This window comes from Varanus komodoensis, unplaced genomic scaffold, assembly GCF_004798865.1.
Source record: "Varanus komodoensis strain SLA01 unplaced genomic scaffold, ASM479886v1 scaffold1, whole genome shotgun sequence".
Taxonomy (NCBI): domain Eukaryota; kingdom Metazoa; phylum Chordata; class Lepidosauria; order Squamata; family Varanidae; genus Varanus; species Varanus komodoensis.
The window spans coordinates 23,492,106-23,517,640 of record NW_025335268.1 but is presented as its reverse complement, the minus strand read 5'-3'; the positions used below and the strand labels follow the sequence as shown (position 1 = coordinate 23,517,640).

General features: G+C 41.8%; 1 protein-coding gene across 1 annotated transcript in view; it reads left to right on the top strand.

The window, feature by feature from the left end:
* The window catches only part of FMN2 (formin 2), a 165,815-nt gene that overhangs the window by 16,579 nt on the left and 123,701 nt on the right, over nucleotides 1-25,535 (top strand). Inside the window, exons 2-4 of the mRNA XM_044451225.1 lie at nucleotides 14,128-14,294; nucleotides 19,672-19,819; nucleotides 22,981-23,042. Coding sequence (XP_044307160.1) covers nucleotides 14,128-14,294; nucleotides 19,672-19,819; nucleotides 22,981-23,042 — 377 coding nt within the window. The remainder of the gene's footprint in view (nucleotides 1-14,127; nucleotides 14,295-19,671; nucleotides 19,820-22,980; nucleotides 23,043-25,535) is intronic.

The window sequence follows — 25,535 nt, the reverse complement described above, 5'->3', positions numbered from 1 at the left end:
TTCCACGTACCAAGCATTATCATTTGTGTAACTCTTTGTCTGAATTGGGTTCTTTGTAACAGTCCTCGATGATGCTTACCAACCAAACTCAAATCATACACTCTGTATAACTGTTAAGCTATTGCCTTGATTAATTAGGCTGATATTAAAATACCAACTGCAATACTGGTTGACAAACTACAATGACTTATTACAATGTTCCAACTGGATCAGGTAGGATTCATTAAAAATAGCCAGGGACTAATCAACTTAAATTAGTTGTAGATCTAATTCTATTTAAAAAGGATTGAACAGACAAAGCTGCCATTATCACTTTGGATATAGAGAAAGCTTTCAATGAAAATTATTGGAAATTCATCTTTGTTACATGGAGTTATTTTCATTTTCTTCCAAATTTCAGAATTGGGTTAAAATTTTATATGAAATTCCTACAGCTAGAGTTAGGACTAGCTGAATCCTTTCTGATATTTTGTTTGCTTGTTTTTTGAGACAAGAAGGATATCCTATATAAATCCTATATAAATATTTGATTTAAATGTGGAATACCTGATGTGCACTGTTCAACAAAATCCTAATATTAATGGATTTATGCATAATGTGTTAGAATATAAATTTATTCTTTATGCTAATGACCTTCTTTTGTTTATTTTGAAATTTGTTGAAGCTGTGATGTGGGTGATTAATGATTTCTGACATTTATCTGGTTATTCTCTTAACTGATCAAAATCAGAACTCAGGTCTATAGGAGGTAATATGTTCCACAGAGTGTTACCTAACTGGCATTTTGGAATTTGTGCTGAGCTTATTACTTACCATATTTTTCGCTCTATTAGACACGCCTGACCATAAGACGCACCTAGTTTTTAGAGGAGGAAAACAAGAAAAAAATATTCTGACTCAAATGAGCACATAATCACAGGCACATTCCCCATCACTTCCCCATGGGCTGCACATCTGACAGACTTACTGCACACACATATTCGCTCTATAAGACGCACAGACATTTCCCCTTACTTTTGAGGGGGGGGGGGAGTGCGTCTTATAGAGCAAAAAATATGGTACTTTGTAATACTTGTACCAAGAGATACAGAAGATCAATTAAAATTTGCATTAGTTGAATAAAGAGATCTCAGTGGACAGGAACACAGGCATATATAAGGTTAAGTCTATGGGATAAGTTCACTTAAAATGAATGTAGTAGCTCAAATTGTTTATCCTCCATATAGCACTTCTTTATTTACACCTGACAAGTATTTTCAGAAGCTAAATGTCTTCTTTCATAAGTGTTTGGCATTTTCTGCTATACCACAAATATCCTTTGCATCTTTGCAAATAAAAAGGATGCAATTTTCTATTAATGAGGATGGCCCTGACTTTTCTTTATACCATCAGGCCTATTTGATGACTTGCGCAAGGTTTTTACCTTTTCACTTAGATTAGATTGCTTTCCTTGGTGAGTTTTGGAGTCCACTTTTCTGGATTCTCTTCCAAAGTGGACTCTTATACCAACATAGATAATATACACCTCCAGTTGTGGAAGCTAGAGAGGTGTGGCATCTCTTTCTGATCAATTGCAGTTTAACATATTTTTACATGCAAAATATGCTCTATAGGCATATCTAGTTAATGAAAAGTTTATATGATCTGTTTCACCAGCAGTCATGGTTCCTAGGTTCTGCTTAATTCAGCAAAAAATGATGTTTCAAGAATAGTGGATGCCACAATGTTTCTTTGATTAATTCAGTCAGCCAATAGTTGGAGGGTTCATCCTGCCAAAGCTTTAATTCTTCATGTTTTGACAATGCCCAATGGCATCTTCCTTTTGGGAAGAGGTAAAAATGTAGATAAATCTCCTGATGGGAGGTGCTTAAATACGAGTATTTAAGAATACACAAGTTATTTTGCTTACTGTTTCTTGGAATTTTATACACACTCATTTGATAGTTTAAACTAATATCACAACATTGGAAGGCCACATGCAATAACACAATGAGTGGAGGATTTAATTAAACTTTTGATTTTGAACAGGTAATTTTAGGGGTATTTGACAAATCAATAAATATATGACTATTTGGGGTGGCTTTGCTGAAGCCCATGCATAATTATTTTAATAACATTAGTCTGTTTTGCTATATATTAATACATAGGGATATTTTATGTAAAGGAATATATGTATGTAACCAGGGTTATGGATCTTTTAAAATTCTATTTAAAAGTGGTGATTCTGTGGGAAATATAGTGAGCGTGCTCCTGTGGAGGGGAGCAGTCCTAGTATCATTAATCCAACAGTTGTGCATCAGGTTCAGATGGATCCTTTAAGATGGATCCTTTAAGAAGTCTCAGCTACACCAAGTGTTTGGCCTTAAACAGGGAGACCCAGCTTGAAGGTGTGGTTTGGTCTTTTCAGATTGGAAAAGAGAAGAGCTTAGAATCAATTTCTTCTCAAGAACCTACCTAATGGCCCGTAATCTAACTTTGTTTATTTCTTTTGTTATTGATGTTCGTAAAACCCCTTTTTTGGGGTACGATGAAGCCATCTTAGCTGGTCAGCTTTAACATAACGGAAGCCTTTTAGTTAGAAAAGCTGTGCCCTGGTTTGTTTGGGAGGAAGAGAGAAGAAGAGGCAGCTGCAACGGTGCCCCGTGCAGGGGCTAGGGGGGAAATGGAAGCTGTGTGTGAGGGAATGGACAGCATGCACATCATGGCACGGAGCAAAGTGCACTCTCGGTGACAAGATGATCCAGTCCAAGAGCCAGGGCAGAATTTGCTTGATGGTGATTGTTAAAAAAAAAAAATTATTTATTTATTTATTTATTTATTAAAACATTTTTATGCCGCCCCATTCGCCGAAGCCTTGGGGCGGCTTACAACAATAAATTAAAACATCATAAATAACATTTTAAAATATATACATTAAAATAAAATACAAATATACAATATAAAATAAGCCGCCCTGGCCAGATAAAATTCAATAATATTAACATTTAAAATGCTGCTTAAATAAAAAGGTCTTCGCCTGGCGCCGAAAAACAAATAAAAAATAAAAAATGAGGTCTTCCTTGGATGATATGGAGGGAAATGTTGGGAAGCAGAGGCCTCAAAAGGCCTCCAAGGAAGCCTGGTGCAGAGTTTTGCTCAGCTGAGGTTTTAGGGAGAAGACGGTCCCCCACCCTTGGCCAGGGAATGTCCCCAAGTGGCCTCATCAATGCAAATGAGTGACAAGCAATGTTTGAGGTCACCACAATGCTGCAAACATCTCTGTTCCTTTTGGCCGAATTCCCATTCGTGTTTGCGACTGCTGCTGGTTCTGCACACGTGGGAAGCGTGCACAAATTGAGCATGCATTTTCTCATTTGCACAACTGGCCTCCATACAGGAAAGCAGGGATGATTCAGGCTACAGAGAAAATGTACCGAGATTAGGAATTGAGAGTGAAACAAGCATAACTATGTGTTTGATGGTTTGCAACTATTTTCAGGCTACACAAGCTTATATTCAGGTTCAGAACTTCAAATAGGTTTGGTCACAAAAAGGAAATTCCCAGATATCTCTGCTTGACAGTTAACCGTGGCTCAAAAATGAGCAAAGATCACTGCTGCAATTACCTCTTCTTTTAAAACATATATGTGTTATTTTCTGTCAAAAAGAGCATGGTATCCATACTTTTTTTGTCCTAATGCTTTTTAAATAGGCTTTCAAAGAGATTCTATAGTTCCTGGACAGCATCATAGGATCATTCAGATTCACAGCTCCAAGGTCAGAAGCAACTCTAACCTGGAAGGGAGGGGTCCATGCCCCCCCACGGCCCCCCAGATGTGGAAAGAGTTGCATTGGCTGCATCTCTGATGCAGGTTGTAAGAACAATTTCAAAGAAAAGTAAAGGAATAGTTCCAAGGGGCGGGAAGGAGAGGAGAGGAGACTGGATGCCCTTCTGCCCAACAGACTCCCTGCCTGAGCTGACGGAGATCGCCTTGGACCTGGTGTTGAAGACTCCCAGGATGTTGGTCCTGGGGGACTTCAATCTCCATGCCGAGACAGTTCTAACTGGGGCAGCTCAGGACTTCATGGCCTCCATGGTGGCCATGGGGCTGTCTCAACACGTCATTGGCCCGACCCATGAACGTGGACACACTCTGGACCTGGTTTTCTCGACGGGGCAGGAAGAGGATGATCTGAGGGTGAGGAATTTAAGCTTGATGCCTTTGTCATGGTCAGATCACTTCCTCATAAGGTTTGAGCTCGAGAGCGGCCTTTCCCTCTGCAAGGGTGCGGACCCGATTATATTGGTCTGGCCCCGGAGCTGGATGAATCCTGATGGATTCCTGGAAGCTCTGGGGGATATTCCGGTTGACAAGGCTGGTGATCCTGTCGATGCCCTGGTTGAACTGTGGAATGAGGAGATGACCAGGGCTATTGATACGATTGCTCCCAAGCGTCCTCTCCCACCCGGCAGAGACCGTTCATCTCCTTGGTATACACCTGAATTACGGGTGACGAAACAGGTTGGGAGACATCTAGAGCGTAGGTGGAGGAGATCACGGGGTGAATCTGACCGAACACACTTAAGAGCCCATTATCTGGCCTATGCTGTAGCGGTGAGGATGGCGAAGAAGAAATTCTTTTTCGTTTCCATTGTCTCCTCACAATGCCATCAGGCGGAGCTTTTTCGGGTGGTGCAGGGACTGATACATCCGGGCCCGAAGAAAGATCTTGTGCCACCCTCGAAGGCCTGCTGTGATGACTTTGCCAAGCATTTCAGGGAGAAAATCGCTCAGATTCGCCACGAGCTTGACTCTGCTATTGAATCAGATTCTACTGGGGAGACGCCATTGACGCCGTCGAGTCCACAATTAATGGATGAATTTCAGTTGTTGTGGCCTGATGATGTGGACAAGGTGCTTGGACAAGTACATCCTACCACTTGCTTACTAGACCCATGCCCATCTTGGCTACTTAAGAAAGCCAAGGACGGGATTGGGACCTGGATCCTGGAGGTGGTCAACGCCTCTTTAAGAGACGACCAGGTACCTGCCCCTTTAAAGGAGGCGGTAGTCCGGCCAGTCCTAAAGAAGGCATCACTGGATCCAGAGGTGGCCGCCAATTATAGACCGGTGGCCAACATCCTGTTCCTGGGCAAGGTGCTAGAGCAGGTGGTGGCGGGACAACTCCAAGCACTCTTGGATGAAACTGATTATCTGGACCCATTTCAGTCCAGCTTCATACCTGGGTATGGCACTGAATCTGCCTTGGTCGCCCTGTACAATGACCTGTGCAGGGAGAGAGACAGGGGGAGTGCGTCCCTGTTAGTTCTCCTGGACCTCTCAGCGGCTTTCGATACCATCAACCATGGTATCCTTCTGAATAGGCTAGCGGGATTGGGAGTTGGAGGCACCGCGTGGTGGTGGTTCTGCTCCTATCTCAATGGCCGATTTCAGAAGGTGGTGCTGGGGGACTATGGCTGTGCACCATGGCAGTTATGCCATGAAGTTCCGCAGGGGTCCATTTTGTCCCCTTTGCTATTTAACATCTACATGAAACCGCTGGGAGAGGTCATCAGGAGGTGTGGGCTGCGGAATCATCAGTATGCTGATGATACCAAGCTCTACCTCTCGTTTTCCACCAATCCAGGTGAGGCAGTGGCTGTGCTGAACCGGTGCCTGGCCGAGGTAATGGGCTGGATGAGGGCCAATAAACTGAAGCTCAATCCAGACAAGACGGAAGTCCTGTTGGTTGGTGGCTCGGGCCTCAGGATGGGGGACTTGGGCCTTGTCCTGAATGGGGTTGCACTCCCTCTTAGGGACAGGGTTCACAGTTTAGGAGTGCTCCTTGACCCTGAGCTGTTTCTAGAAGCTCAGGTGATGGCGGTGGCGAGGAGCGCCTTCCTTCAGCTTCGGCTGATACATCAGCTGCGTCCCTTCCTGGAGAACGACTGCCTGGTGACAGTGACACACACGCTGATAACTTCCCGATTAGATTTCTGTAACGCGCTCTACGTGGGGCTACCCTTGAAGACAGTCAGGATACTTCAATTGGTGCAGAATAGAGCTGCCAGGCTGCTGACAGGGACTGGGCATTGTTCTCATATAACCCCAGTTCTCCGTCAGCTCCACTGGCTCCTGATTGAAGTCCGGGCCCAATTCAAGGTGTTGGTTATGACCTATAAAGCCCTAAATGGCTTGGGACCTGGATATCTAAAGGAACGCTTGTGCTCATATATGCCCTCCCGCCCCTTGAGATCAGCAACGGATGCCCTTCTCTGGGAACCCTCTGTGAATGATATTTGGAGGGTGAGTACCTGGAGGAGGGCTTTCTCTGTGGTGGCGCCCCATCTATGGAATGCGCTCCCCAGAGAGGTCCGCCTGGCGCCGTCGTTATTTGTTTTTCGGCGCCAGGCTAAGACTTTTTTATTTAAAACTTATTTTAATTGTTAAATTATTGAATTAATTAGGATTTTAAAATTTTTAGCCGAGAATGCACCAGGGGTTTTTTAATGGTTTTTTTTAATTGTTATATTATTATTATTATTTATGTATGTTTTTATGTATTCTTTGTGAGCCACCCCGAGGCTTCATTGCGATGGGGGCAGCATAGAAATATTTTAAATAAATAAATGCCTCCAAGGTCTGACATGCCCTGACAGCGCCTTGACCTCCTTTCCTCGCACTCCAGAGTGCTCTTGTTGGATGACTGCAATTGTCTGACTACTGGATTTGCAGGATGGGAGATGGACGGAGGTGCTCTTTTCCTCTGGGCTCCCCCCGCCTTGCATAGGATGCCTCTGACTTGGAGCCCTACAGGCAGCCATGTTGGATTGTGCCTTTAGTGCCTTTTTTACTTATATAGTGACTTTGGAATTCAATTAAAGCAGGTGGGCAGAAAACTAAAAGCCAAGGTGATTGCTCTTCAGGGCAAGGTCTGTAAGGATTCATCCAAAATGGAGCTTGGGTAAAGTGCCCTTCTCTGTCAAGTGCAACCACAAACTTCAGCTTCTCCAGCTAGCTGCTATTCTTGCAGAAATTCAGATTAAATATCTGAATTTTGCTGGCTGTCCACGCTTACCTTTTGAAGGTGTCATGCACTGTCAAAATGAGTCAGGGACTAGAGGAAGTTCTTTTGGGGGTTAGAATGCAGAGTGAATGTGCTGATACTTCTGTCTTCTCTTGATTATTGAAAGGTTGGGAAAGGTTGCAGTTAATCAACACAGAATGAGTCACCACAAATGATTGTTGCTTGTATCCAGGCAAATGTCCCTTAATGAGAGCTGAGCTGTGAGATGATAGAAGTAATAATCTGAAACCAGTCATGCTTTGTTTCAGATGAGTACTTTGACAATCTGATTCCCCTAAAGTAATCCAAATGCTACATCCTTGATCATTTTAGTATCATGGGAGATGGGCTCATTGGTGCTGGAGAATGAAAGCAATTGCTTTTAACAAAAGTGTTTTATCATAAGAACTGTGTAGGTTCTAGCTTTCATGGAGAAACAAAGTTTATATATGGAAGTTTCCTCAAAATTTCCACCAGTTTACTTGGCAAAAAGCTGTCACTGAACATTTGGAACACATATCCCTATTAGCAGATAGGCCATTTTCATCAGGATGGTATTTTTAAAAATAGTTTAGCAGGTTTGATTAGATCTTTGTTCCATTTTAACTTGAAGACCTGAATTGCTAATATACATGCAAGCATTGTAATGCAGAGTACCTGCTATAATTGTAAATTAGTTTATAAATGTAATCAACAGAATATATTTTGGGGTTGGGCAAAAATTACTGATGTCTAGCACAGTTAACTGGGCTGCAGCAATGGGAATTGTTTGCTGTTGCAAGTGCCTTGTGGCAGTGCTGATTAAGTACTCTACATGCAATATCATTGTACATGAGATTTGAATTTAGGGATGTATGAGAAATTAGTTTCAGTTTGGTTTGATTGGGATTTAATCAGTTTGCATCTCTTGAACTGAACACAGGCTTGACTGTAATCTGCAGTTAAAGTTCATATATCCCAAGCTTGCAATGTGATTTGCAAACCAAAATAAAAGTGTTTGGCAGCTTGTGTTTGAAAAATGCTCACAAAAACTGTATACTTGGAAATATGTGATAACTCATGAACAGATGCATGTAGAGAGAATATCTTGGTGGCAAATACCAGGTTTTTAGTCTAGAGGGATAGAAGAACTATTACTAGTCACTGTTAACACCTGTGCCCAGTTTGAAGCAGGAAGACCCAGGTTCAAATTTTAGCTCTGTAATATTTCTTACGAGAAGCACTTTAGCCTGTTGTCAACTCTCGGCCTAACCTTTTTCAGCACAACTGTCAGATCAATGGAAGGGAAAATATGTGCACTGCCCTGTTTCTTGGAAGGTGCATAGAATAAAAAAATGAAATGCATGAATATTCATCTAACATAATTGAATTGGAAATAACAGTCAAAGAACAGCAGACATTTTTACTGATAAATGAAAGCAAATGGTAGAATATGGCTTTATTATTTAAGACATATTGTGACAGCTTTTCATACATGCATAAAATACAGCAAATGAAAGCCCCTTGTATTTGCACATATTCTGTGCCATATTTTGCACTCCCATGATTGGCAACCTATCTGACAATGGCATAAGGCACCTGGGGGGCTGCCAGACAGCATTGGAGCAGGCTGCAATAAGACAGTCGTAGACAGAAGGTGGATTTCCAGAGGTTTCAGGGAGCACCTTCCCGAAGCCCCTGCCAGTTATGCCCAATGGGAGGAACAGATGCACATCCATTCGCTGCCCAGATAGTAAAGTATCTCTCCTACATCTACATTGTTTGATATTGTATGTATTATTTCTATTTGTATGCTGCTACAATAGCCCATGTCTTGGCTCTTATATACAGACATATTTAAAGTTAATTTAAATATATATCCTGTTTTATTCATATTCTCATTGATCATGGCTATTTCATATGAAAGCAAATGCTGGTCTGTAAGATGAAATCCACAATTGGGCACTAGCTTTATTAGGACCATGCAGAATGTTGCAAAAAATAATGAGCAATAAATCTATTTTTGCACGCATGGGATTCTGGATTCACTGAGCTTTCATTCTGTATGAGGTGATTGTATTAATTTTCATTTTTACTCCTTCTTGCCTAGTCAGTAGTATTGAAAGATGCTTGTCAAACCACTGTCTAAAATGATAGATTCTTAATCATTCTTTTAGTGTTTGTATCTCTTCTTAGCTACTAAATGCCAAGGAGTAATTTCATGGTTTTTTTTTTTTTTGCTGAACAATTTTAAATGTATAAGATTTTCTCTTCATATTCATCTTTTTCCTGGTGACAGATTTTTTTATGAGAATGCATGGAGTATAATGTTACTAATTTTCTGTTGCTTTCCCCCCTTCTGTTTCAATAATAGTTGTAGTCCTTGTTTTCCAATCTTTTAATCAGAGGCTCATAACTTTCTATACCAGTTTTCCCAAGCCTCATGCCCCCGCAGATATGTTGAACTACAACTCTCAGCATCCCCCGCCAGTCATTACTTAATTGTTTGGAAATTAAGATCTTCGTTATTCTAATGTTTATTGCCATTACATGCATTGAAATAAATTAGTGAGCTATGAGTTCCCATTTCCAGACTTTCCAGATCTATTGATTTCTCCCCTATATGTCACTAGGCAACCAGTTTTTAATAATGGCTATGGACTAAGATCTCATTTTATATTGGCTTTTAAATTGTCCAGTTCATATGGAATAGTTGGTATTATTTATTGTAGTTGTTGTTGTATAGTAGAGGCGTGCAAAAATTTTCTTGTACAGAATCTATTTTGAATTGTTTTAAATGTTGAATTTTAATTATATTGTGTGAACCGTTGTGAGAGCATTATGCTAATCAAATAGTATCTAAGTGCTTTAAATGAATAAGTTTGCACATTTGCAAACATAAATGGAAATGTCTCCATATTTTCAAATAAAATGCACATCAAGTGCCTGGTTCCAGGAAGAATGCATCTGGCATGTGTATTTTAAGATACAATGCATACAGAAATGCTATTTTCAGTATTTAACTGAGAATTTTCATCTGTATTGTTAATTTTTTAAATATTGCAGAAATGTGAGATGATGGGATGGAATCACAACCACATGTAAAACCAGCAATGGACTGGGGTTATACATCTTTCACTTATAGCTGTTGGTTCATCGCTTTCACAAGTCAGTCTCCAAAGTAGAATTTACTTTCAGAGTTTCCAGAATCTAGAAACTGGTCTTTATATGCAATTATATGACTCAGTAAAGCATTGTGAGATTTTGTGTAGGAATTCCCACATGTCCATCCATTTAATTAATTAATTTATTAAAACATTTTTGTCCCATAGTGAGGTAATTAGGTACCAGAAGTAAAAGACAACAAAGCAAAAACAAACAAATCATTCAAGTCTACAGAACAAAATGCCTGTCAAAGAAGCAGCCAAGTGGGTTTCCTCTTGCTACTGTTTTGCTCTACCCCATGAATAAAACCCTCCCCACCGTAGACGTGGCAATACAAAGACAGAAAGGTGGTCTGCAGAAGAAGCACTGCATCCCCGGTCTTTGCAGCAAGACCCACAGACCATCAGCAGCATGCAAACACCCAAATGCAGCCTCTCTCCATCCCTTTCCCCCACCTGTCGCTTACCTTGCTGCATGTGCAAGCAGCAGCCCGTCTGCCCACCTGGCTGCCCACCCTAGTGGCTAGACAAGCTCTTTGCTGCAGTGCTTGGCAGTGCTGCCTCTGCTGATTCTTTGCTGCCAGCCCCCTTGTTTCTCCCACTCCTCCTCTGGCTGTGGCCAGCGACAGAGCAGCCGCCTGCTGGCTGCCCTGCATGGTGAAGCAGTGTGTCACTCTCTGCTCTGTGCACCCAAGAGCTGGGTTGCTGTTGTTCCCCCTCTTTGTGTCCAGCATCCAGTAGACTACAGGAGAACAGAGGCCGCTCCAGCAGCACCCTGTCTTTCCAGACAGAAGAAAAAGATGATCGGACATAGTTGAATTAGCCTTTGCAATTGCAGTCAAATTAGCAACCAAAGCATTATTAATCTCCCTCTTCCGCTCTTCACCATTATGTTTCTGAAAAGAGCATCAGTGAAGCTGATCTGATTAAATTAATTTTGTAGAAATGCAGCATTGGAATGAGGAATATTTTATATTCAGGCCATTTTCCATGATACCTGTCGTTGTTGTTCTTGCTAATATTACTGCTGTTGCTGCCCTACGTATGTGCACAGATGCATAGGTGTGTGTTCCTGTTTCACCCCCAGGACACCCAAAATTAGCATCTTCCCTGCTTTCATGGTACAATCCTATTCATGTCTACTCAGCATTTCACTCAGAGATGTTCAATGAGTTTTTCTTCTGGTCTAGAGTTTTACTCCTAGCTTAGGATTGCAGCCCCACTGGTTCACATAAGACCAACTTGCTTGAATGGGGTGGGGGAGAAAGAGAGAGAAGGTGGATATAAAAAGTAAACTTAAGGAACAACAGGCATGTTTAGAAGTGACTGTGGTTCTCATTCTGATTTTTGGTTTTGTTTTGCCAGAGTACTTCCCACTTGAAAATTAGTGAAGGCCACCATCAGCTGATGGAAGCTTTCCTTTCTTCACTCCTCTATTCTGTTTAAGGAAGACTATGTAGCTTAATGCAGGATAGAGAGAGCGATGATGGAGAGCTTCTGTAGCCTGCCTAATCTTGGAAGGTTAGAATCAGCCCTGGTTAGAATCTGGATGGGAGACTTGAATCCTGCACTGAGTGGGGGATTGAACCTGATAGCCTTCTAGGCATTTTCCAACTGTATTCTTCTGACGGACACTGCTGCATCTGAGGCAAAGGGCTGCTCACGTGAGTCTAGCTGAACACTGGAAAATAACACCCTGAGCTGGGAGCAACTATTGTACAATAGGAAGGCTTAGCGACATGCTTGGGACTATACTTGAACCACAGTTCTATTCCCTTGGCAGACGAGTTGGCGGAGAGCAACTTGCAGGAGCAGAGAAACCTCTCCTCCCTCTCTAAGCTGCCACGCCAGTGTGCTCCATGGCCAGGTGATTTTTTTCCAGGAAAGCCCTCCTTTGTGCCCTAGACAGTTCGAAAGGCCACTGTTGCCCAGGCCTTGTGCAAGGCTGCCTGAACTGACTGTGATTTAGAACAGCAAATGGTTTACGGAAGTGACCCGCCAAAGCCAGCAGGTCACCCCCAGCCATAGGTTCCACAGCAGGCTCTCAGTATCTTGGCGGAAGTGGTCTGGAAGGGTTTGGAGCCTCCTTCAGTCCTGAGAAGCCGGGAGCCTGTGCATCTGGCTGGACCTGGTTAGGTAACAGCAGGGCTGCTGGTGTGGGCTTAAACAGCTTGTAGGATGTCGATATCAATATAAGCGCCTTTCTTACAGCTTCTTTCCTTGCTATGCTTTCCAAAGAAAGAAGCAGTGAGTCACTTGCATCCAAACAGATGCTGGTTTTCTATCCTGAATGCCATGCCTTTACTTGAACTGGCTCTTCATAAGAACTAGCAGAAGGACAGGGCTCTCGACTCAGGAGGCAGAACAGGGTTGAGAATGGGCCCGTCTCTTGCACACTGCAGCCTGGTCAGAGAGACGTGTCTAATTCTGAAGAGGAGGCAGAGAGTGAACTTGGCAGTTTCAGGGTTACCTGGTGATGTTTCAGACAGTGTGGGAACAAGCTTGCCTGGGAAAAGGAGAGAGCTGCAGGGGAGGGGACAGAAATAGAATTCCTTGACCCCATCCTGAGATGGCAGGTGAAGCGAGTGGACCGCTGTACCTGCTGTCTGGCCAGCCACCCTTGGGTGGAGTCAGAAGCTTTGGCAAAGGGCAAGAAGGAAGGGAAGTTTCAGTTTAGATCTGACTCTGTACATGGTCAGGTGCCTCTTCCACATCCCAAAGAAATGGTTGCTCTGATTGCTACTGAGCTGTGACCAGTTAATAAAAGAACTGCACTTCTAAAGTTTCGTTTCAGTCTAATGAAAGAGAGGGAAAGTGTGAAGTGATCTGCTTGGGACAGATAGAAACACCCCATGTGACAAAGGGCTCATTTATGAGCTAAAAGTCCCTCTCACTTTGGAGATGTGTTATTGTAGCCCCAGCTTTGCTTTTGAGCTGATGCCCAGGCCTGGAGCCTTGACTGATAACATTGTCTTTACTGCTCATCATCAATGGACTATAACCTTTCATGGATGAGGCATCATTCCGTCTGAGATGTAGGAAATCCTTTACACCTGAGCCTTAGTATGTGTCACCTTGATTGACTGTGCAATCTAGAATGTTGTATCTTTGAATTGTTGTATGCTGTATGTGAATCATTAAATATCTGCTATGGAAAGTCATGCTATACTTTTCATAGATCCAGAGGGCCTGCTGGCCTGGACTGATCATGCTTCTTACAGTTTGCCTTGCTTTGATCCATGTAGCTTGGAGATACCAAAGTGGTCATTTAAATTTCTAAGTGGGCAGGTTCTCTTGGGACTCATTCTTGAGCCTATGTTTGACTCATGGGTTTAATAGGCTTGCACTCATGGAGAAGGAAGTACCAATGCAGAATTCAAGGATGGACTCAATGTCTTCTTATTTAGATTTACTTGGAACTTTTTTCTAGAAGTTTTCTTTAATTGCCTGGAATTGTTTATGCCAGGAATCATTTGAGGCCCTTGCCCCATATTCTGAACCATAGAGATTACAGTGGCAAAGCAAGTTACACTGATCTCTGATACGGTTATACCTATTGGTATTTTACTGTCTTTGAATTAAATAGTAAGCCTATAGCTAATTGGCATCAGCTATATGATTACTAGAGAGTTCCAACCTTTAAATGTTTGCTAAGAAGCATGTCTATGAACCCTGCTTTGCTACCAGTAAAAGTATACCTTGTCGGGGGTAGTTATCTTACCTTTATTTGTACCAAAAGATGAACACAGCACAGGGGTTTAATCTATTGTGAATTATATTTCTCTTTAAGATGGCATTATTTTTTGCCAAGGTTATTTTAAGCCGCACAAATTGATATTCTATTAAAATTCTTTTTTAAAATTATTATTCTTGTCCCCTTTGTGGGCTTCTTGAATAGTTGTTGTTTTATCATGAATTCATTAACTAATTTTTGCAGGTCGAACTCTGCTGGAAAAGCTGTCCAGCCAGCAGGAGAATGCGCCACAAGAAGAAGCCGAGAAGCTTTGTTCTTGGATCATTGCTATGGGACTCTTGCTCCCCTTCAGCGATTGCTTCAGAGAGCCATGTAGCCAGGGGACGCAGCAGAGCACACCAACTTTTGATGTAAGCCACAGTAGGATTGTTGGTAGTATTTCTGCAATATTTCTGTGATGATTCACGCATTCATATTCATGAAGAATTGACTATCTATTGTGAGGTGCAGGTAAAGGAATTCTTTTTTTTTTTTTTTTTTGCTGTGATATCTTTGGAAATCTCTCCAGGGCAACTTGCCTGGAACCATTTCTGTTTTCTTCTTGGCAGACTTTTAAAATTTGCCCATGATTTTCAGGATATTTAGTTGGCTGCAATTTTATTCTGTAGGAGTATTATCTCCACAGCCTATCCCCAAAATCGTGTAAACTACTTTGAGAAAGTATCTGAAAATTGGTATGCAAATGTTTGCAATGAATCAGTGAACCAACAAAACCAACTAGCACAGGTCAAAAACCATCCAGACCTAACTTCTCCTAGTATTTTTGAGTCATGTCAGTTCACACATTCAACTGCAAATTCTCAAAATTCTCTTTGGATATTAAAGAGAAATCATATGCATGCTTAGGCAGAAAAAACGTCCTGCTACTCCCAGCCTTCCCCAAGTGGCATGCCTACCTGGGGACTCCTGGGAGTTGTAGGGCTTTTCTTCTATCTGAACAGACATTGGATGGTACCATAATTTGGTTGAAATTAAGCACACCGTTATATTCATGGGTGTTGGTTACCATATTATAATAACAGATCTGAACAAATCCAACCCTACAAAATGATGATGCTCTTACCTAGCAAGTTCATTGTACCCTCATGAAGAAGGTTTATGCACCCAGTAATCCAAGGTTATTTGAGAACTAGTTTCATTTAAGTTGTATGCATTTGTGCTTCAGAGAGACAGCAAATATCCTTATTTTCAAAGGAATCTGTAGCATGATTAGAGGTACTCTTGCCCCCATCCACTGAATTTGGCAAGATTCGAACAGCAAGGCAATGTTCGGAGAATTCTGGTGATCACAAATGTTGCTCATTTGCCATCCCTGTTAACATCAGCCTCTTGTAACAGAGCAGCAGTCTCTTTCTGAGCATGAAATGCTCAGAAACAATATGGCAACAAAGATGATGCCATATCCCTGATGACATTTAGATAGGCAGTGAAAACTTTTTTTTAACTTCCATCTGATTTTTAGGCTGCAATTCTATTACGTTGCCTTTCTGTCCCTGACCTTCACCCCCTGTTCTCCTACCTTGCATTTTTTTGGCCTATTGAGAACATTCTGAGAAGGAAGGAAGGCTGAAGGTATCAGGATAGCTTGTATCCCAGCCACTTGCCAACGGTAACCTCTCCCTCCAAGGTCACTTTCCCAACCTCAGAGAGTGACTGGCACAGTTCCAGCTGGCTGCAAGGTGGAGGGGAAGGAGTGGGACACTCCAGTTCTTGGCGCTGAGGTTGGAGCGTTTGTCTCTCACATCAGATATGGAGTGTCCTATTGCTGTTTCGGGGCCAGAGGACAGCCCCCTGCATGGGCCTGAGTGGAAGATGAAGGTTATAACTCTGTTCTTCTTGGATTCATTACTCTGTTTTAATATTGTTGGTGTATTGTGTTTTGTAAACTGCTCTGAGAGAAACCTTGTTAGGACCAAAAGACAATATAGAAATAGGGTTTTAATGGTGAAGGAAATATACATATGTTATTTATAGCTTCCCAGGACATCTGAAATGTTTCATTTTCTGTCATAACACTGATTAAGACTACCATAACTCCCTACTGTTTTGTCTTCTAGCTTTTCTTTTGGCCAGTGGTTTACTTGGTGAAGGAAAGTTTCATGTTATATCCTACAAGAATGTTCTTTATTTCACCAAAATTTCCTCAGAATCCTATTTGTACTTTGTATGAGGAAGCTAATCTTTGAGGTAATGAATTGTAAAATCAAATCATAACTTCAAGTATTTTAGCTTCCCTCCAAGCCAAGAAAACAAAGTGGTTTTTTTTCTGTTCAAGACTAGAACAGAACCCCAACAGATTTAAATCTAATATTGTGTATAGAAATATATAAAAGTGAAGGATTTTAAGTAGTTTGAGTTTCAACTTGGGTTTAGGAATATTACTCAAAATAATACACCTGATTTGACAGTAGCGGCATACTTGCATAATGAAAAGATTTGTAAAATTGTAGTGGTCTTGCAATGTCAATAACATTGGCACCAAAATCAGATAAGTTGGCTTGAATATTTAGGGCTTAAGTTGCTGCTTTTGTTAATTCTGTTCCACATACATTCTGAGCCAGATATTATAGGAGAATGGGAAACCTGATGGAAATAAAATTGTGACCAAGAGTGATGCAAATATCTAGAGCAAACTAAGGAAACTTGGGCTGCAGTCCAGTGAATTTTTACTCAGAAAAGTTCTACACATGCTGGGAGTTTTAGAGCTTTTTTCTTCCTAAACATGCATAGGATTAAATCCTAAGGCTACAATGCTAGTCCCATGCAGGAATATGTCTCACAGGGGCCTTATGTCTGGCTTGCAGAGTATATCTGATATTCAAATAGTATGAAGACACAATTCATTAAAATCTATTGCAAAGATTAATTGACTTTCAACTTTGGAGGAGGTGCAGGGGAGGGCAACAGGGATGAGCAAGGGTTTGGAAACAAATCTCCGTGAGGAGAGGCTGAGAGAACTAGGCTCATTTAGCCTGGAGAACTAAAGACTAAGAAGAGATATGAGAGCACTTTCCAAATACTTGAAAGGCTGCCACACTGGGGAGGGCTGGGATCTCTTCTTGATCATCCCAGAGTTCAGGACATGAAATAAGGGGCTCAAGTTGCAAGAAGCCAGGCTCCAACTGGACATTGGAAAGTTAGAATGGAACAAGCAATGGAACTCATTACCTATGGAGGTTGTGGTGTCCCCACATTGGAGGCAGTCTGAAAGCCATCTTCCAGAATTGCTGTAACTTGGGGTATTGCAGTGTGGGTTGGACTCAATGGCTGCATAGGCCCTTTCCAACTCTAGTATTTTATGATTCCATGGCTATATGAATTTGAATAGCTTGCTTCTCTTTGCTCCCTCTAAGTGGCACTTTCCTTTAGGGATGGTGGAAGGTGTTCAGCTTCCGTGATCCCAAGCAGAAGAGCGTGCTGCAGTATGCTGTAAATATCATCCTCAGTTTCAAAGAAGCTGTGGGGAAAGAGCTTCCTAAAAAATTGAAGCCTAGTGGGCCTTTCCTCTCTCATGCAGCCAGTGTGGTTGCTACAAAGCACAGTTCTGTTTGTAGAAATCAAATACCCCACTGATGAGAAAAATAATAAAACTGCAACACCAAATCACATGGATCCAAAGTTTCTTAATAACTCAGGCTAAAGACAGTGCTCCGAAATCTACATTATTAGATTCGCGCTCTTTCCCCAGCCCACATCTGTATCTAGTATGTTGGATAAAAAAGGCAGCACCTTAACCATCCAGCAGTCTGTTCTAACCTGAGCTTTCACTTTCCCACGGCACACTAAGCGCCACACATTTTATTTTTAACACAGTTATTTTGTCTGCAGTACTTATCCCAGAAAATGATCAATAACGGAGGTTTTTGCAATTTTTAGCATAGAGGAAGTAATTGGAGCTGTAAAATTAAAAGAAAATAGTTTTCTCCTATCATGCATCCCATAATTTCCGTGTTACCAGTGTATCCCGCCCCCACTTATTCAGTACTGCTGACAAAGGCTCCTTGGAGCATCCTTCTAACCTGCTTGAGCAGGCCTGATGAATTGATTTTAGTATTATTTCTATCGCATGTACGTCTATTAACCATTTCAGGGTAGCTTCCTTTGTCATTGGGCTTTCCCAAGGCTATATATCTTGAAGCTTTGTGGAGAGATACCTGCAGTGCACTGGGTCGTAATGGCTCTGCCTTTAACTGCTTTAAGACTCCAGTAGCTGCTTATTTATTCATAAGATGAGTCTGTCTACGTCAGTAATGAAACAAACAAGATAATGGCACTCCCTGAATTCAGCTTCGAGGTAATGGACGTTTGTTCCTAGCAGTAAGTAGCATGTAGGTTTCACTTCTAACTGGTCAGGAATTATTTTTTTCTGTAGGTAGTAAGCAACTATTTTGCAAGCCAGCATAGAGGGAATCTGGAAAAGTTTAAAAGTGTGTTTGGGTAAAGATAATGCGAGGGAAGACAGTAGCTGTATGGATTAGAAACTGACAAGGTATCTCTAGGTTCTGCAGACAAATATCTTGCCTCGCCCAAGGAAGATTGCTCTGCAGTTTGGAGCTGCCCAAACTGCTGTGTAAGGGAATACATTCATTTTGTGTCAATAACTGTATATAGAAGGCAGCTAGTTTGCAAAGATGCCATGCTTCAGAAGGAGGATAGGACTCCACTTCTTTTATTCTGGGATGTTTCATTGGTGAGCCAATTCTGTATCCCGTTATTTGGTTATGATCAGCAAGTGCTTGTCATTTGGGAACATAAGGCAGAGCAGGAAACATAAATCTGCATGTAGTTTATTGAACGAATGCACAGCGAGAAAGGACGTCCTTGGAGCAGGCAGTTGAGCAAACAGGGCTAATATCGAACCGTTCCAATGAGCATTGCTATGTAAAGGAGCGGTGCTATTATTACTTCTAGATTTTAGCAGCACTGCATGTTGCATTTTGTTTCTAAAGTTTAAAAGTGTGTCTGTGTCTGCTTTAAAGATACAACAATCCAGGCATATATAAGTAGTGATAATTTTAGAAAGCAAGGCAAAATAAAGGGGGATTCACTGATCCAAATTCTAAGAGGAATTCTGAATGTCCCATTTGTCAGAAATTCAGAATAACATATATACTCTGCCAATCTGAGTTTAACCAGAACCCTGCTTTGTATATCATTAACCCTACTGTTACAGTTGACTACCATAAAGATAATTGTAGTCTCTCATTGTAATTTAAAGCGTGTTTTCTTTGAACACTAAACACTGTTTTTCCATGACTGAGAATGAAAAATTATAACGTGGGCGAATGATTTGTGACTCATATAACACACTGTTAACAATATGTTTAACTTCCTTTTCAGAAATATGTTTATTTAATGCGGCCCACTATCAGCTGTGATCCTGCTGTGCATTAGCAACATTATTATCTAAAACAACATTCTTCTGTCGATAGGACGAATGTATTGTAGGACTAAGCAGTACAATTCATATCTCATTAGTCCTTCCATAAATTCTTTGGGGCAAGTTCCCCTGTTACACATGTGGGACTCAGGCGGCAGCCGTCACTGGCACAGGGCCATTCAGTTAGACCATGACCACCAAGGCATTAAAAAAATCCAATTATTAGACGTGTTATGAGATGAAATATGAAAGTAAGTAGCAGCAGAGGTTTGTTAAATGCTCCTTGCATTTGACTCTCCAAAATATGTAATATTTTCACTTTATTTCCATTTTCTAAATAATTATAGCAAGACCAGCTTTATACCTGGGCTGCTGTCAACCAACCCACACATTCCTCTGATTATGTTGAAGGAAGATTTCCAAGGAGAATTCCATCGGTGTGGCCACCACCAAAACCTCCAGATGAAGAGCAGAGAGTGAAACATGCCGAAAAAGGTATGTGCTTTGAGGGGTTAAGGTGATGTCTGTTGAAGCTGGAACTGTTTTAAGCAAAATGGAAGACTGCACATTTCTTTAAAGCTGGAGCCGAACCTTCATAGCTTATCCTTAGACATTTTTATTTTAATTATTCCTCATTATCTGATTAAATTAAAGAGAGAAAATAAAAAACAACCATTTAACCCCATGCCATAAGTTAATAGCTGTTGCGTCAGCAAGAGTCACAGCTTACCATTGCATTCAGAGTCTATCAAAAACTGATTATTTTTGAATGCTTGTGATATCTTCAAGCCAGAGTTTTCTGTAGAAGCAAAAATGACAAAACTGAGGTTATCCTACTTGAGACACATCATAAGACAGCAAGACTCACTGGAGAAGACAATCAGGCTAGGAAAAGTTGAAGGGAGAAGAAGGGAAGGAAGACCAGATAAGAGATGGGTTGATTCTACAAAGGAAGCTTGAATTTAGAGCAGCTAAGCAGCGCAGTCATGATAGGACATTTTGGAGGGTGTTCATTCATAGGGTCACCATAAGTCTTGACAACAACAACAACACCAACAACAAGAGAGCTTTGGGTGTTGGGTAGCATAGAAATAAATTTTAACATTGATTTTCAAGGTCAGACAGGCTTTTTATACAGGACCCCCAAATAAAACCGATTGCTTTCATTATGGCAAAGTAAAGAGGGTAAAGACTGCAATTGGAAGCATTTATCAGAGAGGGAGGTGATAGTCAGTTCTGAACTGTGAAAGTGAAGTTGCTTAATTCCTTATTCTAACAAACACCTTATTTTTTCATTAGTTATCTCATAGGATAAGCAGATTGCAAGAGGAATGTGGTAAAGAGGCAGTCACAAATAGCTGAAATTAAACTATCTGCAGTGTTAATAAAGGAAAATAACTTGGCATGCCAGCCTTTAGACCAGAGTAATTCTAACTTTTGCAGTTGTGAGATGCCTGTGGGAACTGACCTGTTCAGAGGGCAAGCAAGCAAATGCACACAACCTTGTGGTACTGCTCAGCTCACTCTCAAATTGCACTGCATAAACGAGCTTTTCTCCTTTTTGGGAAGGGTTGATGTCAATTTCCCCACTGAAGCCACTGGCAGCTCTCACTGGTTGTACTCTGCTTTCAGAAATACGGCAACCGTGTTGCACTTGTGAGGTTCTTGTGCACTTTCCCTTTGAAACCATTAAAAAACAAACAATATATTTTGAAGGAGAGCTCACCTTTGCAAAATGCGATGCTGCCCAAGGCTCCAGTCGCCCAGCAACTTTTGCGGAACAGCCTGGCACTGAGCCCCTGCAAGCATTTTCCCCACGTGCGGCTGCTAGGCTCCGGGAGTGGGGGCCTGCATCAGGTGGCGAGAAATGTGTGGAACGGCAGCATGGTGGGGGGGAGAGATTGGGGCTGAAGTGGGTGTCAAGAAAGAGAGAGAGAGGGGGGGAGAAGGAGGGAGAGAAAGGCAAATGAAAGAAGGCAAAATTGGTTGGAGGTGTATTGGCAGTGGGGAGATTAATGGACTGAACAGGAGTTGATTTGGTGGTAATTTTCCTATTGATTTAGGGAAAGAAGCTAATTTAAAAAAATGTATTTAGAGCCGATTTGGGAAATTAATTGGACTGCCTTCTCTGAACTGAGTCTGCACTGCAGACCTGGGGTCTGCCTTATACTCAGGTTTTTGGACAAGTTACTTTTTGTTAAGCCTCACCAGGCTGACTTTGATGGGTAGTTTACATAGTGCTCCTTTATCCTTACAAATACTGTATGAGTTAGTGACTGAAAGTTTGTGGCTGGCCTCAAGTCCTCTATGGAGTTAAATGGCTGAGTGGGGACTAGCATCCAGATCTGAGTTCCGATCTAACACACTCACACACTAACCACTATACCACACTGCTGTCATATCAGTTCTGCCATTTGGGGAATAGGATGCTTTTTTATTTATATCTTGATTTTTTTTCCCTTATGGAGTTTCAAATCTCAGATATTGATACTTTCAAAGTAATTTGAAATAATAGCCCTGTATTAACACCTGCAGAAAGCAGAAACCTTTTTGTATGGGTTGGGGGATTCGCTCATAGTGTTCCTTAAAGTAGGTCTCTTTTCACAGGACCCCCAAGACAAGACTTTATGTCAAACTTCCTCAGCCTAGTACCCTCCAAATGGGTTGGACCAGCATGGGCATTGGTCCTGCTGGACAGGGAGAGTGGAAGTTGTAGCCCAAAACATCTGGAAGGGAACAGTTGGGGAAAACTAAATGGCATCGCCTTGATTTACAAGCGCATACTTAAGTTTGCATTTCCTTTGGGAGCAGTTGATCAGTTAATACAAATCTACTCCCTGTGCTGCAGAATTCTGGGAATTAGCAAGTTCAGAACTGCCCCTGTCTAAGTTGAATAAATCAAGGATAGGTTGCAACATCTCTGAGACTCCTCAACCTTCTTTTCTCTCGGCTATTGCACACTGTTTGTTCAGTCTTTCCTCACATAGTTGCATTCTAAACCTTTAATCTCAACCTTTAACCTAAGCCTTAATTCTAAACCCGAGCTTTCCTTTTTGGTTATTGATTTTTAAGTGCTTGCAACTCTTGCTCTCCCAGGAAATATTAGCATCCGTAGAAATTTATTTAACACAAATATTTCCTTTCACTTCCTACTGTAACAAATCATCCTTTCCACACAATTGGACATTATGGCCAACACGCTGCTATGGCCCTCGGAGAACAGAAGGTTTCTTTTACAGGGTCATAACTGTAGCTTTGTAAGACAACTCAGAGTGTGATAAAGGAAGAGTGGAGGACCAGAAGGGGATTTTGCAGTTCAAACAGAAGAATGGAAGCAAAAGCCCATCTAGCAAAAAAGCAAAAGGAAGGATGAAAAGGCCAACATGGCCTCTGCTACTCCTGCTGGGTCTGTATTAGATGCCCGTAAGTCTCCGAGCTTGGTGGCTTATGGGCATCCTGTCAGGAGTTGCTCAACCCAGCAACAGACACAAAGGGAGAAATGCACATCCCTAACCCAATACAAGTGTATGGCTTGGAAATATGGTTTTTATTTTGAAGTACAATTGGTTTCTGATAGCGTTCAAGTTCTTTATTTCAAGATGTTTTTGCTACTTGCAGCAATAACAGGCAACTCTGAATTTTACTTTCCAATCCAGAATGGGAAACTGCTGTTGCTAAAACAGAGAGAGAACGTGTAGAAGACATCCAGCAAGTACAGGTAAGACCTTGGTAGGACAAATCTACTGTGCAATATTTATTTCTGAACACTGACAAAAATAACACCATGTGTGTGCATCTCCTGGCAGTGTTTTCAGCTCTAGAAAATTCAACACTGCTGAATTCATGAACAGAAAGCATTGTGTTTGGCTGCAGAGAGATGAGAAGTGAAACGAAAGAGGTGTTGAATGGGGACGCTTATTAGCTCGGCAGGCCATTACGTGATGCTGCAGTCATCAAGAGCCTTGTGCTCACTCCTTGCCATATTGAAATGGCAAGTGACATGAAATGCCCTGGATTTTTTGATTTTTTTAGTGGCAGCCACTGGCAAAAGTGCAGTATGGGAACAGTGGCTCTGGCATACAGGGAGGGTGAGAAACCTCCCTTGGCCACACAGGCCTCCTTGCAGCCTCAACTCAAACAACCCTTGAAACTGTATTTGCTTTGGGAGTTGAGCTTCTGTTCATGCCAACTTTCCTTGTGAAACAAATAGCAGCTCAGGGACAATTTGTGGAAATGCAGATGTGAGTAACAGTGATTTCTCTAGCAGAAGCACAGCCTTTTATTAGAGCTTACCAGGTTTGCAGGAATCAAAGCAAGTTTCTTAATGAGATCTGGGAGAAGCCTCTGCCCATGTGAAGAGTTTAACCCACTGAAACATCCTCTCCATCCTCCCTTTCAGGAAAGCCTCAGGGTGACTCCTGTTGCTGGAGGGCCGGATAGCAGGAACTCCAGACACTTTGTTAATGGCCCTGTCATTTTGGTTGCCACCTCCTGACCAGCTCAAGGAAGTACCCTCAATTTCTTCTGTCCACCTTTTCTGAAACCTTTCCTCCTTTTCCAGGACAGGCTGGGTTTTGCTCCCTGTCCAAGAATCTTCACTTTGTAACCTTGGTGCTGCAGCATCACCTGCCCATCTTTGCCCTTTTGCTGCCTCCTCAGAAGCAGGTGAATCTCCTTGAGGAAATGGTAGCTTGAGAGAGTTTGGTCTCCCCTCTGTAGTGGGGTATGTACAAGTAACAACAGTCTGGGACCAGGGAGCACTTTTCTATGGCCACTTTCAACAGAAAGGCTTTCACTTTCACACATCCTTTATTGTTCAACTGATACATTGTGGCACCCATTTTCTGCAAATCTTCACTCTGACTTCTCAAGTCTAGAACACAAATGTTCAGATATCAAATAAAATATATAAGGAGCAGACTCTGAAGTGAAGCAAGTGATAATGGAATGTTAATACTGGTGATAGTTAATCTGAAATTTTAAATAGAAGGGAAAGCATCTCTTGACAAGGCCTTTATGCCTTTCCTCTACCTCATTCACGGAATTTTGCAGTGAATAGGCAGATGATTTTTCTTCCACTGATTACCCTCCCATGTTTTCCCACCACTCTTTCCATTCTTTCTGACAGCAGAAAATCCGCTAAGGACGAAAAGAAAGAATAGCTGCATTATGTTTTTGGATTTGTAGTGCCATCCAGCTGGAACCTCCCAGGAGAGAAAACAGGCATTATTACAGCTTCTTTCTGAATGCCTCTTGTACTTCTTTGCAACTAACGTGGGGCTTAGAAATGTTACAGGTGTTAATATCTTGACCTACCCACTTAAATAAAGTGAGGTTACAGCCTAATAGGTGATGATATGGAACAAAGCGCTATGCAAGTGAGAGACAATTGGAGAAGCCTATTCTTGATGCTCCCTGATGTTCTGCCATGACCTGGCTAAATAAGCAAGTTGAGATATAGACTATCTCCTTTCACATATCCTATACCATTCAGCCATCTAATTGCTTTATTCCAACCACTTAGTATTCTAATCTTTATGTAGAATTTCCATTCAAAGTGGATACATTCCTGCATTAGTTTGCTCATTAGACAGAGGGTCATTCTAAAGGTGAGAGGTTACACTGGTCAGGAGTAGAAAGCTGAAACTGATTGTGAGGGCTCAGAGGCCGCCTGTCTAAGGCAGCGCGTTCCTCCCTGGTTTAAGGAGCAGCTGCTGTCTCTTCAGCCTTGTATATCTGACCTTGCCATCTTGGTTGTTTCTTAATTCAAATTTTCATTTTTTTCTCTCATCATTTGTTTCTGTCTTTAGTGACAGCTAAGGGAGGAGATTTCCCAGTAGGAGAACAGGCGAGGTGGGAGGCTCCCTTTCCCCAGCAGCCATGGTCAGGGGTGGCACTGACTCTCTTCTCCAAGGAGGGCTGAGAATCCAATGCTGCTCTGTGCCTTTTAGGGTTGCCCCTTCTTCCTTTCAGGGCTTGTCAGTATGACTAACAGGCGTGCACTGCAGGGACTATGCCACCCTGTCAACCTGATGCGGGAGAGCCCTGAGTCTTCCACTGGACTTTTCCGTTTTGGCAGAGCCAGTCTCCCGGGCCATTCTTGACTCAGTAAATGTGGTTACGGTATTGTCAACTTTGAAGTTACCTCTAGTAATCATTTAGTTTTCCATCCTGACTATTCAAACATTCTAAAAATCAGAAACATAAGCAA